This window comes from Amphiura filiformis, chromosome 1 (assembly GCF_039555335.1).
Source record: "Amphiura filiformis chromosome 1, Afil_fr2py, whole genome shotgun sequence".
Lineage (NCBI taxonomy): Eukaryota > Metazoa > Echinodermata > Ophiuroidea > Amphilepidida > Amphiuridae > Amphiura > Amphiura filiformis.
Genome location: NC_092628.1, coordinates 73,108,328 through 73,121,275, shown reverse-complemented (window position 1 = coordinate 73,121,275; position 12,948 = coordinate 73,108,328). Strand labels below are relative to the sequence as shown.

The 12,948-nt window shown below is 34.8% G+C and overlaps 1 protein-coding gene across 1 annotated transcript; it reads left to right on the top strand.

Moving 5' to 3' along the window:
- The first annotated feature begins 1,499 nt into the window (after nt 1-1,499).
- On the top strand, nt 1,500-6,004 carry LOC140152911 (uncharacterized). Its single transcript, XM_072175455.1, has 2 exons — nt 1,500-2,259; nt 3,195-6,004. The coding sequence occupies exons 1-2, from the start codon at nt 1,740-1,742 to the stop codon at nt 3,650-3,652; spliced, it is 978 nt and encodes a 325-aa protein (XP_072031556.1). The 5' UTR covers nt 1,500-1,739; the 3' UTR covers nt 3,653-6,004.
- The last annotated feature ends 6,944 nt before the right edge of the window (nt 6,005-12,948 follow it).

Sequence of the window (12,948 nt, the reverse complement as noted above, 5' to 3'; positions counted from 1 at the left end):
GTTTGTGTAAGGTTTAGGACCAATATAAATGCAAACAAAAATATTTTGCGAGTTCTGACTGCCCACTCCGGCACTCCTCCTACCACCGAAAAGTTGCAATTTGTTTTGGCCAAATTTAAATATCTAATACAGATAGTATATCCAATATTGTTAAAGTCAGTCCGCAAGATGTTAAACCACTGAAAGAACGAGTTTGATGTCTGAATTAACAAAATCAGCACTCAATGCTAATCATGTCGAGATGTCGTCGGGGATATGATCTTATAAAATGTAAACAGGTCTCTATCCGCTTTAATTATGGACAAGTATTTAATAGTGCAATTGTACAAGATAAAAGATCAGCTTATTCTGATGTTCTGATATTACTATTAGCAACGTTTAAATATTTTCCGGGTTTTTTTCCTTTACTTTTCTGATTATACCTATTGTACATGTAGTACATGAAGGACAGGACCTATTTCACTTTCAAATAATAATATGTATATTGTTAGGGCTACACACTTTTGAACATAAAATGTTGATCTGTTGGTAGTTGTGAACGCCTGTTGTGCTATTTTCCACACTATCTTTGAATAAAACATGGAATTAAAGAGGGAACGATTAACTATAAGGGACCATACGAATATAGATTGTTTAACGGATTCAAGTTAGTTCTAGGCTATAATCTTTGTGAGCTAGCCCAATATTTGTCGACATTAAACGTTGCCATGAATGGCTTCTCATTGATTGAGTCAATACTAACATAAAAGCAATCACTTAGTCCTCGCCGAAATTACTTTGGAATTAGTTTAAACAATTCTAATTTCAATAGGAAATTATTCGGCGACTAATACACTGCGATGGCAACCAAATGGGTGTATAAATTGCTGAAATGCTTCTATGGGTGTAAATATTTTTAGATCGGTTGTTTTTATTTTTCTTGCGGGAAAATTTCCGTTTTATTATAATATTTAGTTTGATTGCAATGACTTTTGATATCAGTATTTTTCATTCTCAGAAATAGTCATGAGCTTGTCAGTAATTGTAATGTCCATCATTTCAAGCTGGTATTAATACCAATTCCAATACCAGAGCGATACGCAATGATTGCAGCATACATCCCTAATGCATAGTGCTGTTTGACATGTTGAATTGGCAAATCAATTAGAGTGAATTGCGCCACTTAACTAGCAATTCACACAATTGGATAAGGCATAGGATAATCTATCACGACCAAATCTTGAGTTGACATCCTGCTGTCATATCATAGGCATGCTGGGAAGCACTTAGGAGGTCTAAGTAAAACACCTTGTGTGGTGGAGCTGTCATTACAGTCAACCCGAAAAGTACACGGACGCTCGAAACCACTTTAGACCAATCAGCGGGCCTGGCTAGCAACTAATTGGCGTTATCTCCTCCCTACTAGAGCCATCACTCATTAATCAACTCTACTCCTGTCAATCTTTCTGTCTAATGTCACTCTGTGTTAGTGATTAGCTAAGGAGTATAATGGTGCTTGTCAAACATATAGTATATCCTTCTCACTTGGAGATACCTACTTCCATATCCACTTTATAACTTTTATGAGTACTAAAGCATTGTACCGCACACTTGTTATCTCATTTTCGTGCCATAATTCTGAGGTGAAGTACCTAGGACCAAACCAGTGGAAGGTTCTTCCGAACATTTATTGTTCGTCTATTGGAATACTAGTGGTCTCTCAACAGAGTACCAAAACATTGAACATTTGAAATATCGCTATGGTCGTCACCAATACCATGAATATTCCTGAGCAACAACGGAATAATTCTTCAATCACTCCTTTTTCAATTATGGACATTCTCGGGAAACAGGAACGTAAATGTGAGAGAAATATCAGAAATGACGATTCAACAGATTTTCAGAATCATCAAAGGCATCATCAGGAGGGGCGTCTCCATCAATCTCTTCCAAGTAGCCCAACATCAATCTCCCGTTACCATTATCACCTTCACCATGGTAAAACTGGAGTGGAAAAGCTGATTCATGAACACAAAGAACATCATCACAAACTTCTTGACAATAATGGTAATAACACAGACATTTTGCAACGAATCCAGCGTTCACCTGTAATTGAAATTATGGACAAACCTAAAGACATTTCTTATTATGAAGCAGCTTCTCCAATTGGATCTTGTGATGATGAGTCTTTACACAGACCATGCAGCAGAAGAAGTGACGAGGAAGATGAGGAGATAGAGATATCAGTACAATCACCAAGTGCACTTTCACATGATAAAGGTAAGCAACAGCCCGTAATTTAAGTTTTGTATTAAATGGGGCCTCTATATAATGTTGTGGGGAGTTTAGCAGTCGGTTAATTTATCTTTCCTTAGGAATAAAAAAAAAACAGTTCATGAGCTTGAAAAACTTAATTCTGGCATATTCATTTCAAATATTTGTACAAATACAATGGATGAGTAGAGTTTAAAGGCTAAATTAATTGCTATTCCGCAAATACACCGTTTATTTCTGGATGGGGATGTGCCAAAATTCCTGCACACGAAAAACTGAACCACAAGTAGCTGTACTGTGTTGTGTGCACTTCCACTGAAACGAGGGTTCCATCTCATTCAGACAAAGTGGAGTACATTTTTGATCATTCTACGTAACTGAATAAAATATTACTTTTAAAAATTTAAGGTACTCAATAGAAGCATCTCACTATATAAGGTACATACAATTTTATTTAAAAGAAATCGTGGTTCTTCAGCATGCTTCTAACTTCTTTAGGACACTTAAGTATTGGAGACTGAGCTTTGAGTGCCTAGGCCTATATGCCTCAAAGTATTATGCACTGCATAGTATAATTATTTCCTACCAAATATTCAAGCCCAAATTCAACATCCTATATTTTTATGTAGTTTCTGGTAGCGATGATTGCTATTGGCCTAATATGTTCGTGGTAAGAGAGGTGAGCCTCTTGTTATTTCCAGTATGTTTTCTCTCAGTTGGGAGGTCTTTAAAGATTTTATAAGAAATCAAAACGTCACCGGTGTGTTGTAATCAGTAAGCAATTTGTGAGTATGATGTGGGTAAGTGCCACCAAGTGTTTAGGTTTGTTTAACTCACAGGGTGCCAGTGGTTTGAACAAGCTCAAGTCATGAGTCCACGTCACGTTCAATAAGCATCTTTATTCTAATATTTTTCTTTTTCCCTTTTTTCTGTCATTGCAGATATCATCGCAGATTCGACATGCTCAGTAAGTGACGGAGGACCTCACACATCAAACAAAGCCAGGAAAAAGCGGTCTCGTGCTGCGTTCTCACACGCGCAAGTTTTTGAATTGGAGAGACGATTCAGCCACCAACGTTACCTTTCTGGACCAGAAAGAGCGGATTTAGCAAATGCACTGAAACTTACAGAACAACAGGTCAAAATTTGGTTTCAAAATAGGCGTTATAAGACCAAGAGAAAACAAATGGCAGCAGAACTTTTGTCTCCACCACCAGCAAAGAAAGTTGCAGTGAAGGTGCTATTCAGAGACCATCCGCACCGCGCGTTTTTCCCTGTCGGTTTCGGCGCACCGTACGGTGGACTTTTTCAGCAGTTTGCGACCGGGTGTCATCCTGCCTTGCATCCTTCAGCAGTTTGTCAACTACCTCCACCTCCGGGAATGCTTTACGGACAATAATGAAAATGACAGTTTAAAGACAATTGCAATTGTTCATATTGAATTATTGTATAAACATGATATAGTGGCCGATGTTTGAAACTATTCCTTGGACTTTGGAACATAAGACATGTAAAATATTGTCAAATTGAACTCCGCACCTTGCTCTGCAAGAGTTGAACAATAACCATGAAAACACCAGTATAGGAAATATGATAATTTAAATTTTATTTAAGAAAGGCTTTGTTTATTTGTTAAATGTGGCTCTTTTAAAAATTTCACTAAAACATAAAAATAAGTTATGGATGGCAAATTCGATGTAATTTGTCTTGGTCTATCACTGATTGTGGCTGATCGAGGGATACTCACTCTTTTCAAAGAAAGTTCAATATTTCATTCAATATTACAATAGTTTATATGTTAATAACAACATAATAAGCATAACATCAATGTTAACATTGCATTGATGCAAATACTTATTTCATTTAGTATTTTTATCACATAAATCAGTTTAAAATGGACAGGTCTTATTCATGTAGAGCAATAGATGATGTTTCATAATGTACATGTACTAAAGCATAGATAGAAGGGGATCTCTACTGAGAACTTGCTGGTGATGACTGCATCTATCTTGTTATGGTAACCCAGCATCTTCAGTTCTAAAAAGACATATAGAGCTGATCTTATTTATTTCATCATAGTCAAGGAGGTTACTATTTCCAATGAAAACTTAAAGGCACATTTTGTTTAATAGTCATGATAGTGATGTATCATCATACGTTGTGGTGAAAAATTTAGCCAAGATTTGTAAAATTCAAACATCTGCATTTATTGCTGATAAATATACCGCACACAGCATTTGTACAGGGAGCTACAATCCAGGAAAAAATAGTTGGCACACAATGGAAATGTGTGCCCTATCAAAATTGGAGAGGCGAGTGAAACATACATGCAATATATGAGAAGTACAGACTCCCCCCTATATCTCACCCTTCCCCACTCCCCATCTTTCAATGTTGGATGGTCTCACGGACCTGTTGACAATATGGCTTGGTCCAACATTGAATTGGGGGGAGCGGGGAAGAGATATACCAAAAGACAGGCAAAGTGTGCCAACCTTTTTTTCCTGGATTGTAGATAGCTTTTGAGAACGCGAAAGGTCCGCAAAAGCGCTTTCGGTAAGCGATAAATGAACCTAATAGCGTATAGCGTTTATAGTATAGACGTTTGAATTAACAAAAGCAACATTATTTCTTTATTTTTTTCTCCAATTCTTCTAAAACAATTTCATAGCGGGGGCATTTGTTTAACTGGCATAATAACATATTTTCCTTGAATATTCACTAAATTAAACCTAAAGTTCTGGATACATCCCTGCTCTTTGCTCTTCCAAGTGTGCTGGTATATCGCTTGAAATTCTGAAAATTGTGGCTATTGATGATATTATCTCACTCACCAAAAACATAATAATTGCAACAAGAAATCTCTTTAGATAACATGAAATCTCTTTTAGTATATAACATGCAGATTTGAATGAATATTCCATATTTTAAATCATGTAACATTCATATTTGTTAAGTTTCATACAATAATTGTTTATAATTATATAAGATTAAGCTCAGCCTCAGGACGTTTATGCAGATTGCTTTGAACAAATTATATAATATTAATTATTTGAGGTAAGGCCAAAAAACTAGGTTTGTCTCTTGGGCGCATTCTGATGGTGAAAACGTTCGAAAGTAAAATTTTGTTTCACAATTTTGATTTGATTTTCAAAAAATGAATACCAATTGCCATTGACAAAACGTAATGGGCCAACAAAAACCGCATACCGCACTGGATTTGTAATCGCTCGGGGGACATGAGACATGTTGGCCTAAATATTTGTTTAAATAGTTTAATTTTAAGCAGTTTTCCACATCCAATTTAAGTATTATTGTTTATCTTTGGACATAATATGTCCACTTAATATCATGTTGTGGTTCCCTAGCAGCTCTGAGTACTTATTAAATATTATAGGAGAACATAGTAAACTTTCAACAATAAACTTGGAAATAATGCTCTTAGTCTTATGATATGCAGACAAAAAGAAATTTGTTGTCATAAGGTAATATATTATAACCACCAAATTATGATCTTTCATTTCAATGTCAACTATAAGTGTGAAGCTCTGCCTTACCATGTAAAACGTAACACTCTCTCCAAAACCATATGACCGCCATGGGCCTAAAATAGAATATTGGATTTTTGTACAAAAATATATATATTAATATTGTAGTAAAGATTTGTATATATTGAATGTTTCTACATTTTCCCAAAGGGTTATAGAACTATATATTATAGTGTATTCAGAAAATAAAGAATGATTTTTATGACCAAATCAAATAACATAAAATTACTTTGTATATCTGTGTTTAAATTAACATTATTCAAATTCATGTTTGGAAGTTTATATATATTTTTTTGCTTTATTCGTCTAAATGATCATCCCGTCCACAATCATGACCTAGCTCTTATTAAGACTTTGGCCCATTCAGTGTCACTCCCAACTGCCCAAGGTTCATCATTTCGAAATACGCACAGAATATATATAGCTCAAACTTGCAAGTTTAAAATTCAATTTCAAGTTTGATAATCCTTTGATTCATTAGAGAATGAATTTGGAGAAAACCTTCTGATAATTACAAACACTCGCTGAGCAGCAAGACCTTCGCTTTTAATCCGATAAGCTGATTATCTATTTGTTTTCATGAATTGGAACACATTCTTTGATGTATTACTGAGCTCAATCATCTGAAATTACTGGAGCGTGAGCCACCCAGACTGGTGGCCCGGGCTGGTGGCTCAGCATAGTATTTTATTAACAGAAGGTTTTCTCCAAATTCGTTTCCTATAATGATTAGCTTTCGTAATTACTTTTTTACGATTATTCTGCGAAGTATTTCGGAATTATGGCCCTTGTGGAATTAATGTTAGGTTTTAGCATTCAATCTAATGCCCTCCTGTCTAAATATCGTAACGATTCCATGCTGACGGTGTACGGGCCCCTAACTCTCTCCCTCCATCTCATTTTCTCTCCTTACCATGCTTTAAACAGTACTCTCTTATATTTTCTGATTCAATCTAAAAGATTGAGTTTTCAATCTTTACCCGGTTGAAGTTAGGGACAAATTATAGTTTTTGACCAAATCAGTCTGAATTATTTTAATTTGCAATCTTTTAAATCAAGAAAAAGGAGATGTTAAAATCTTTGTACAAAATACAAAGGATGAGTAGAGTTTACATAGGCTAAATTAATTGCTATTCCACAAATATGAAGCTTCGAAGAACACGGTTTGTTTCTGGATGATAGGATATGCCAAAACTCATGTACACGAAAAACTGAACTACAAGTAACTTTTACTGGGGTGTGTGCACTTCCCCTGAAACGAGGGTTCCATCTCATTCAGACAAGGTGTTGGACATTTATTATCATTCAATGAAACTTGAGTAAAATAAAATCACTTTTGCAAAATATTGAAATGAATTCAATTTCAAGTTTGAAAATCCTTTGTACGAAAATTGTGCGAATCCTTCGGAATTATGACCCTGTGATTTAAGGTTTGGTTTATATAGCATTACAATCAGATGCCCTCCTTCATCATAACGAATTCCATTTTGATGGTGACGGAATCCCTCTAACTCTTATCTCTTTCCTTCTTCTTTTCCTTTTCTCCCCTTACAGTACTCTCTCATCTGATCATTCAATCTAAGAGATTGATTTTCAAACTTTACCCGATTGTGTCACGGACAAATCGTTTTTACTGAATATTCAATCCGAATGATTTGAATTTTCAATCTTTCAAATCAAGCACAAATTATGGGAACTTCATTGCGATTCGCGATTTGCGATTGTTATTTTGCCGACTGAAGTTAGGGACAAATCCTTTTCAATTGAAAAAAAATTAATTAATGGTGAAATCAGTTTACAAACAAGATAAACCAAAAATCAATTTAAATTTATATTTCAATCTATTTAGATTGATTCCTATCATCAACAGCTAAAAGATTGAAATAATGCGCTTCTACCTCTCTACCTTCTTTCACCGGGATTTTTTTCCAATCCTCTTTCTGAAATGCAGAATTCGTTGACGCAATCCCAGCCCAGAGTAATTGTGTGTATGGTGTTGTTGTTTTGAGTTATTTTTATGGGGGTGACTGAAAAAATAATTGTAAACAAGAGTAGAGTTAAGTGAAATAACCACCAGAAAAGTCCAGACCTAGGGAATCAACGAGAAATCTGAAAAAGGTGTAGCCGATTTAGTCAGACTGCGTGTGCGTACATGCACACATTGACTGAAGGCGTGCTTTTCAACGCACCTCGCGTGGGCGAAATCCTCCACCCGACGAAATGATAAAAGGGGTAGCCAACAACCACGACTAAGAGTCAAACTATACGTAATCATTGCTAGCCGCTTATCACTTTCGTGAATAAAATTTGATATTTGTCTTTCAATATTTAAATGGCAAATTAAATTTGTAAATTGACCGAAACGTCTCTAAGCGTTTCTCGTATCTAGGAGTGATGTCAAACACGTACACATAATTTGCTAGCGCATTGTACACGTGGCATTATTAAGCACCATATTATAACCATGATAACCATCAATTTGTGCCAAATGCTCAATTAATGATGTTCCGGATGATATCTTTTATTTTACGTGTTGACGTTACAGAATGGTACTCGAAAAAAGCGCGAAAAGCATGAGTTCTGAGAGTACCAAACCCTTGGCATATCAAAACCCCTCACTGCACAAGGATTTTCCTCGGACTTTCCCAAAGCTAATCATTGACACTTTTTAAAAGGAGTATAAAGTAAGAAAATCAATATTTCATATTTTGCTGGTAAACAAAATGTAAATTGTAACGGAGAAATCAAATTGCACTCTCCATTATACTTTAATTCCCGAGAAAATCGAAATTATCATAACACCTCATTTCAGTCTCTTATTTCCCTTTTAAATCGACTCATTTTCGGCCAGTGACTATAGGCCATTGATTTTATGCTAATGCTGTTATCAAGTGTGCGATATCATTTTAAATGTGTTGTTTGAAAGACAAAGGTACAGTTTTTAAGTGAACATCAGTGAACATAGAGAAATTCTATGAAAACAACGGGGTCATAGATCAACTTTTATTACATACTGACACACCTCGTACTAGTATGTGGAGGGGGAGCGAATCGGTAACCTACTCAAAATAGACAAAAATTATTTTTTCAGGACAATTTTCCTCATTATTTGCCTTTGAAATGACGTGAACATGGTGAAAAGCTAAATAGGTTTCAAATTAATGTATGCACACTGTAATGCAGCCGACACTCGGTTCAAAATGAGAGGGTAATTCCTCCCTCCTGAAAATGTAATTATTTGCTTTTCCAATATTCCATTCATCATAATTATGCATCAATTTATTAATATTACACACAATCATATTTCACATTTCTGACATTCTCCAATGTTTTGATTTGACAAGAAGGATTATGTCGATTAAGAAGCCTAACACAAAACTTAATGGCATACTTGGCAGTACGATTCCAATAGACGGTCAATATTGATCCATTAAATTCATGTTTGCTATTCTTAAGTTAATAACGCGCCAAAAACATAGCTGACGTATACGTACTTACAACTTATGATCTTAAGTGAATGGAAAGCAAATATATTATTGGTTTGTTAGTTAAGTATATAAGGTGTAGATATACGCGTGCTTCTATTATACTGATGAAGAAGCAATACTAATCGACCTTTTACCCAGATAATGAACCAAATGTGGTTGCCGCTTTTTTGCTGCATTCTTTTTTGACGATGTACAAAATCAGCGTTGATACACAGACAAAAAAACAACCCTGTTTTTTGTTTCAGTTCTTCGCACAAGGGTTTTCCAGGTTTTTCCTGTGTACGATGACCACTCTGGAGCATGTTAAAAACTTTACAATAATGGAATAGCATGCAGCATGAACATACCATGATGCAGATCTTCTCTGGTTAAAACCACACTACACATGTTTCTGCTTTACCTGTGCAATGAGCAATGAGCTGGTATTATAGTTTCAGTTGGATGAACGATTATAAAGCGAACGCAATGTAACAATACTGGTGGGCTTTTGTTTACGAAATGAGACAATAGTGTGCTTATTGTTAACCAGCGTTCTTGAAAATGAGAAGCATAATGGTTTCCAGACTTAACACGGTTTGGAAATACTTGCTTCATATGTTTTGGTAAACTGTCGTTTACATATCCTTCCTAAAACACCAAAGTGCGAATATTTCCAAACACTTAAATTAGCTAAAATTTAGGACATGTTACAAAACTATATTTTCTAGAATTTCAGAGAATACTTAAAATATTGGCCGGTTATTTTTCACACAGTCACGTTCACTAGGCAATGTCCTATTACCTATAACGTACACTAAAACACCAAAGTGCGAATATTTCCAAACACCTAAATTAGCTAAAAATTTAGGACATATTACAAAACTATAATTTCAGAGAATACTTAAAATATTGGCCGGTTATTTTTCACACAGTCACGTTCACTAGGCAATGTCCTATATTACCTATAACGTACACTAAAACACCAAAGTGCGAATATTTCCAAACACCTAAATTAGCTAAAAATTTAGGACATATTACAAAACTATATTTTCTAGAATTTCAGAGAATACTTTAAATATTGGCCGGTTATTTTTTACACAGTGACGTTAACTAGGCAATTGCCTATACTTCTAACATACACTACTTGTAGAGGTCACGCTTCAATTGTGAGAGCTCTGTGTATTGTGTATAGGAAAACGGACAGTAACTGCAGTATGTCACAATTACAGGGCATGGCAATTCCAGCCAAATTTATTTCTCCCTCCAATAATTATGCTAATAAAGTAGCTCATTTGCACATGTCTGTTTTCATTGGATAATATGAAAGCTATACTCCGTAGTCCCAAATTCCCTCCCAATAAGGAAGAGTTGATTCCTGAAATTCTATTATTAGTATTAGTATAGTAATCGCAATAGTTAAAAACCTTGAAATTGGTGGAATTTTGTATGTTAAGGGCTGGGGTATGAACGTTTGGACAGTATTTATTTTGGGACATAAGAGCACATCAGACATATCGAATTGCATTCTGAATGCGAAGAATATCATTCTGATATCAAATAATTTTGATTTTTTGAAATTCGCAATTTAATACACATTTTATGGCAAATGATTAAAAATTGATATTTTTGATATTTAACAGTACTAAACAAATTAGGTCTTTTTGGGAAAAAAATCCATATCTTCAATATGAAAGGTCAAAATTTTCAATTGACCGACGGCTTTTCCTCCCAGCTACATACACTTTAAGAATATATCATTCGATTTATATAATTTACTTCGAGGACTGTTATATATCAAAATTTGAAAAATATCAAATTTTTATAATTTGTCATAAAATTTGTATTATATTGTGATTTTAAAAGAAAATTATTTGATATCAGAAAGACATGCTTCGTATTCAGAATGCAATTCGATAGGTCTGAGGTGCTCTCATGTCCCACAAAAAATACTGTCGAAACGCAATAAACGCTCATTTTGGATCCCTTATGGGATCTGGAATGAGCGTTTTGAGCGTTTCGACAGTATTTTTTGTGGGACATGAGAGCACGTCAGACATATCGAATTAAATTCTGAATACGAAGAATGTCTTTCTAATATCAAATAATTTTCAATTTTTGAAATTCACGATATAATACAAATTTTATGACAAATTATTAAAATTTGATATTTTTCACATTTTTGATATATAACAGTCCTCGAAGTAAAGTAAATTTTATAAATCTAATGACATATTCTTAAAGTGTATGTAGCTGGGAGGAAAAGCCGACGATCAATTGAACCTTTTGACCTACATACACCTTAAGTATAAATCATCAGATTTATAAAATTTCCTTCGAGTACTGTTAAAATATCAATTTTTAATTATTTGCCATGAAATGTGTATTACATTGCGAATTTCAAAAAATCCAAATTATTTGATATCATAAGGCCATTCTTCGTATTCAGAATGCAATTCGATATGTCTGATGTGTTCTGATGTCCCACAATAAATACTGTCCAAACGTTCATACCCCACCCTTAATACTACTACACTTCATCATGTACATTCTTTTCACCACCTTAATTATCATCCTCTTCTTCCCCTCCTCGATTCTTCCCTTGTTCTTCCCTCTTTCATTTCATGCCCCTTTTCTCATTTTTGCTTCTTTTTTCGTCTTCGTCCACATGTTCACGTGTTGCATTAAAATCAAAATCAAAATCAAAATCAAAATCAAAATCAAAATTGGAATTGGAATTGGAATTGGAATTGAAATTGAAATTGAAATTGAAATTGAAATTGAAATTGAAATTGAAATTGAAATTGAAATTGAAATTGAAATTGAAATTGAAATTGAAATTGAAATTGTTACGAGTCGTACTTGACTCAAGGCCAAAATCACCTTTTACCCGAACTCACACGAATGCACAACACAAATACATTGTTTGATTGAGCTAACAAAATCTAAGTCTTTAATTGAAAGCACGTTATGATTGGTATAATATATGACAACAAATGCACATACACAATAATCAAATATAATCACTCTTTATCTATTTAGTACTTAGCCAGCATTCTTCTTCTTGGTGATCATAAAGTTCTTGCAATGTTCTGGACGACTGATGTAATATATATATCTTTATTCACTTGTCCTGCGAAAATCAGCGAGGTCCAGTGTACACTTGAGTTTATAAATATCCTTGCGTATGAAATCCTCACACAAAAATGGCGTTGCTTTCTCCAAACCGTTATCTCCTTGCGCTGCTTTCTCTAAACTTAACTCCTTGCGCTGCTTTCTTCAAACTTGGTGCTATTTCTCCACCTTTCACACAATATCTTCAGGAAGCAGGACTGCGATGCAGTTGTCTCCACTTATTTTGACAGCTGTGTTGTATCAAAAAACCATAGATCATCATATTTGGATAATCTATGCATGAACCAGACTTCAGCGAGTCGACAGAAGAATTTATATTCCTTTCTTGGATGAAGTACGTTCTTTGACGTATTCTAGATCTTCTCCGACAACACTGGCAGGTAGTAGTGCATTGACTACTTAAATTAATTCTGGTTCGCAATTTCCTTTCTTTTTCATTTCCTGAGGGGAATCCCGTGATGTCATCTTCACTTTACAACCTCAGGGGGGTTTCCAAATATTAATTAGATATGATTCAACTTGTTTTGCTCAATTTGAGAGGGAATTCC

Bases quoted from the DNA above. Each gene is read 5' to 3' on its own strand.
- LOC140152911 (XM_072175455.1), top strand. From the start codon at position 1,740: ATGGTCGTCACCAATACCATGAATATTCCTGAGCAACAACGGAATAAT. The intron at 2,260-3,194 runs GTAAGCAACAGC...CTGTCATTGCAG, and splicing joins TGCACTTTCACATGATAAAG to ATATCATCGCAGATTCGACA.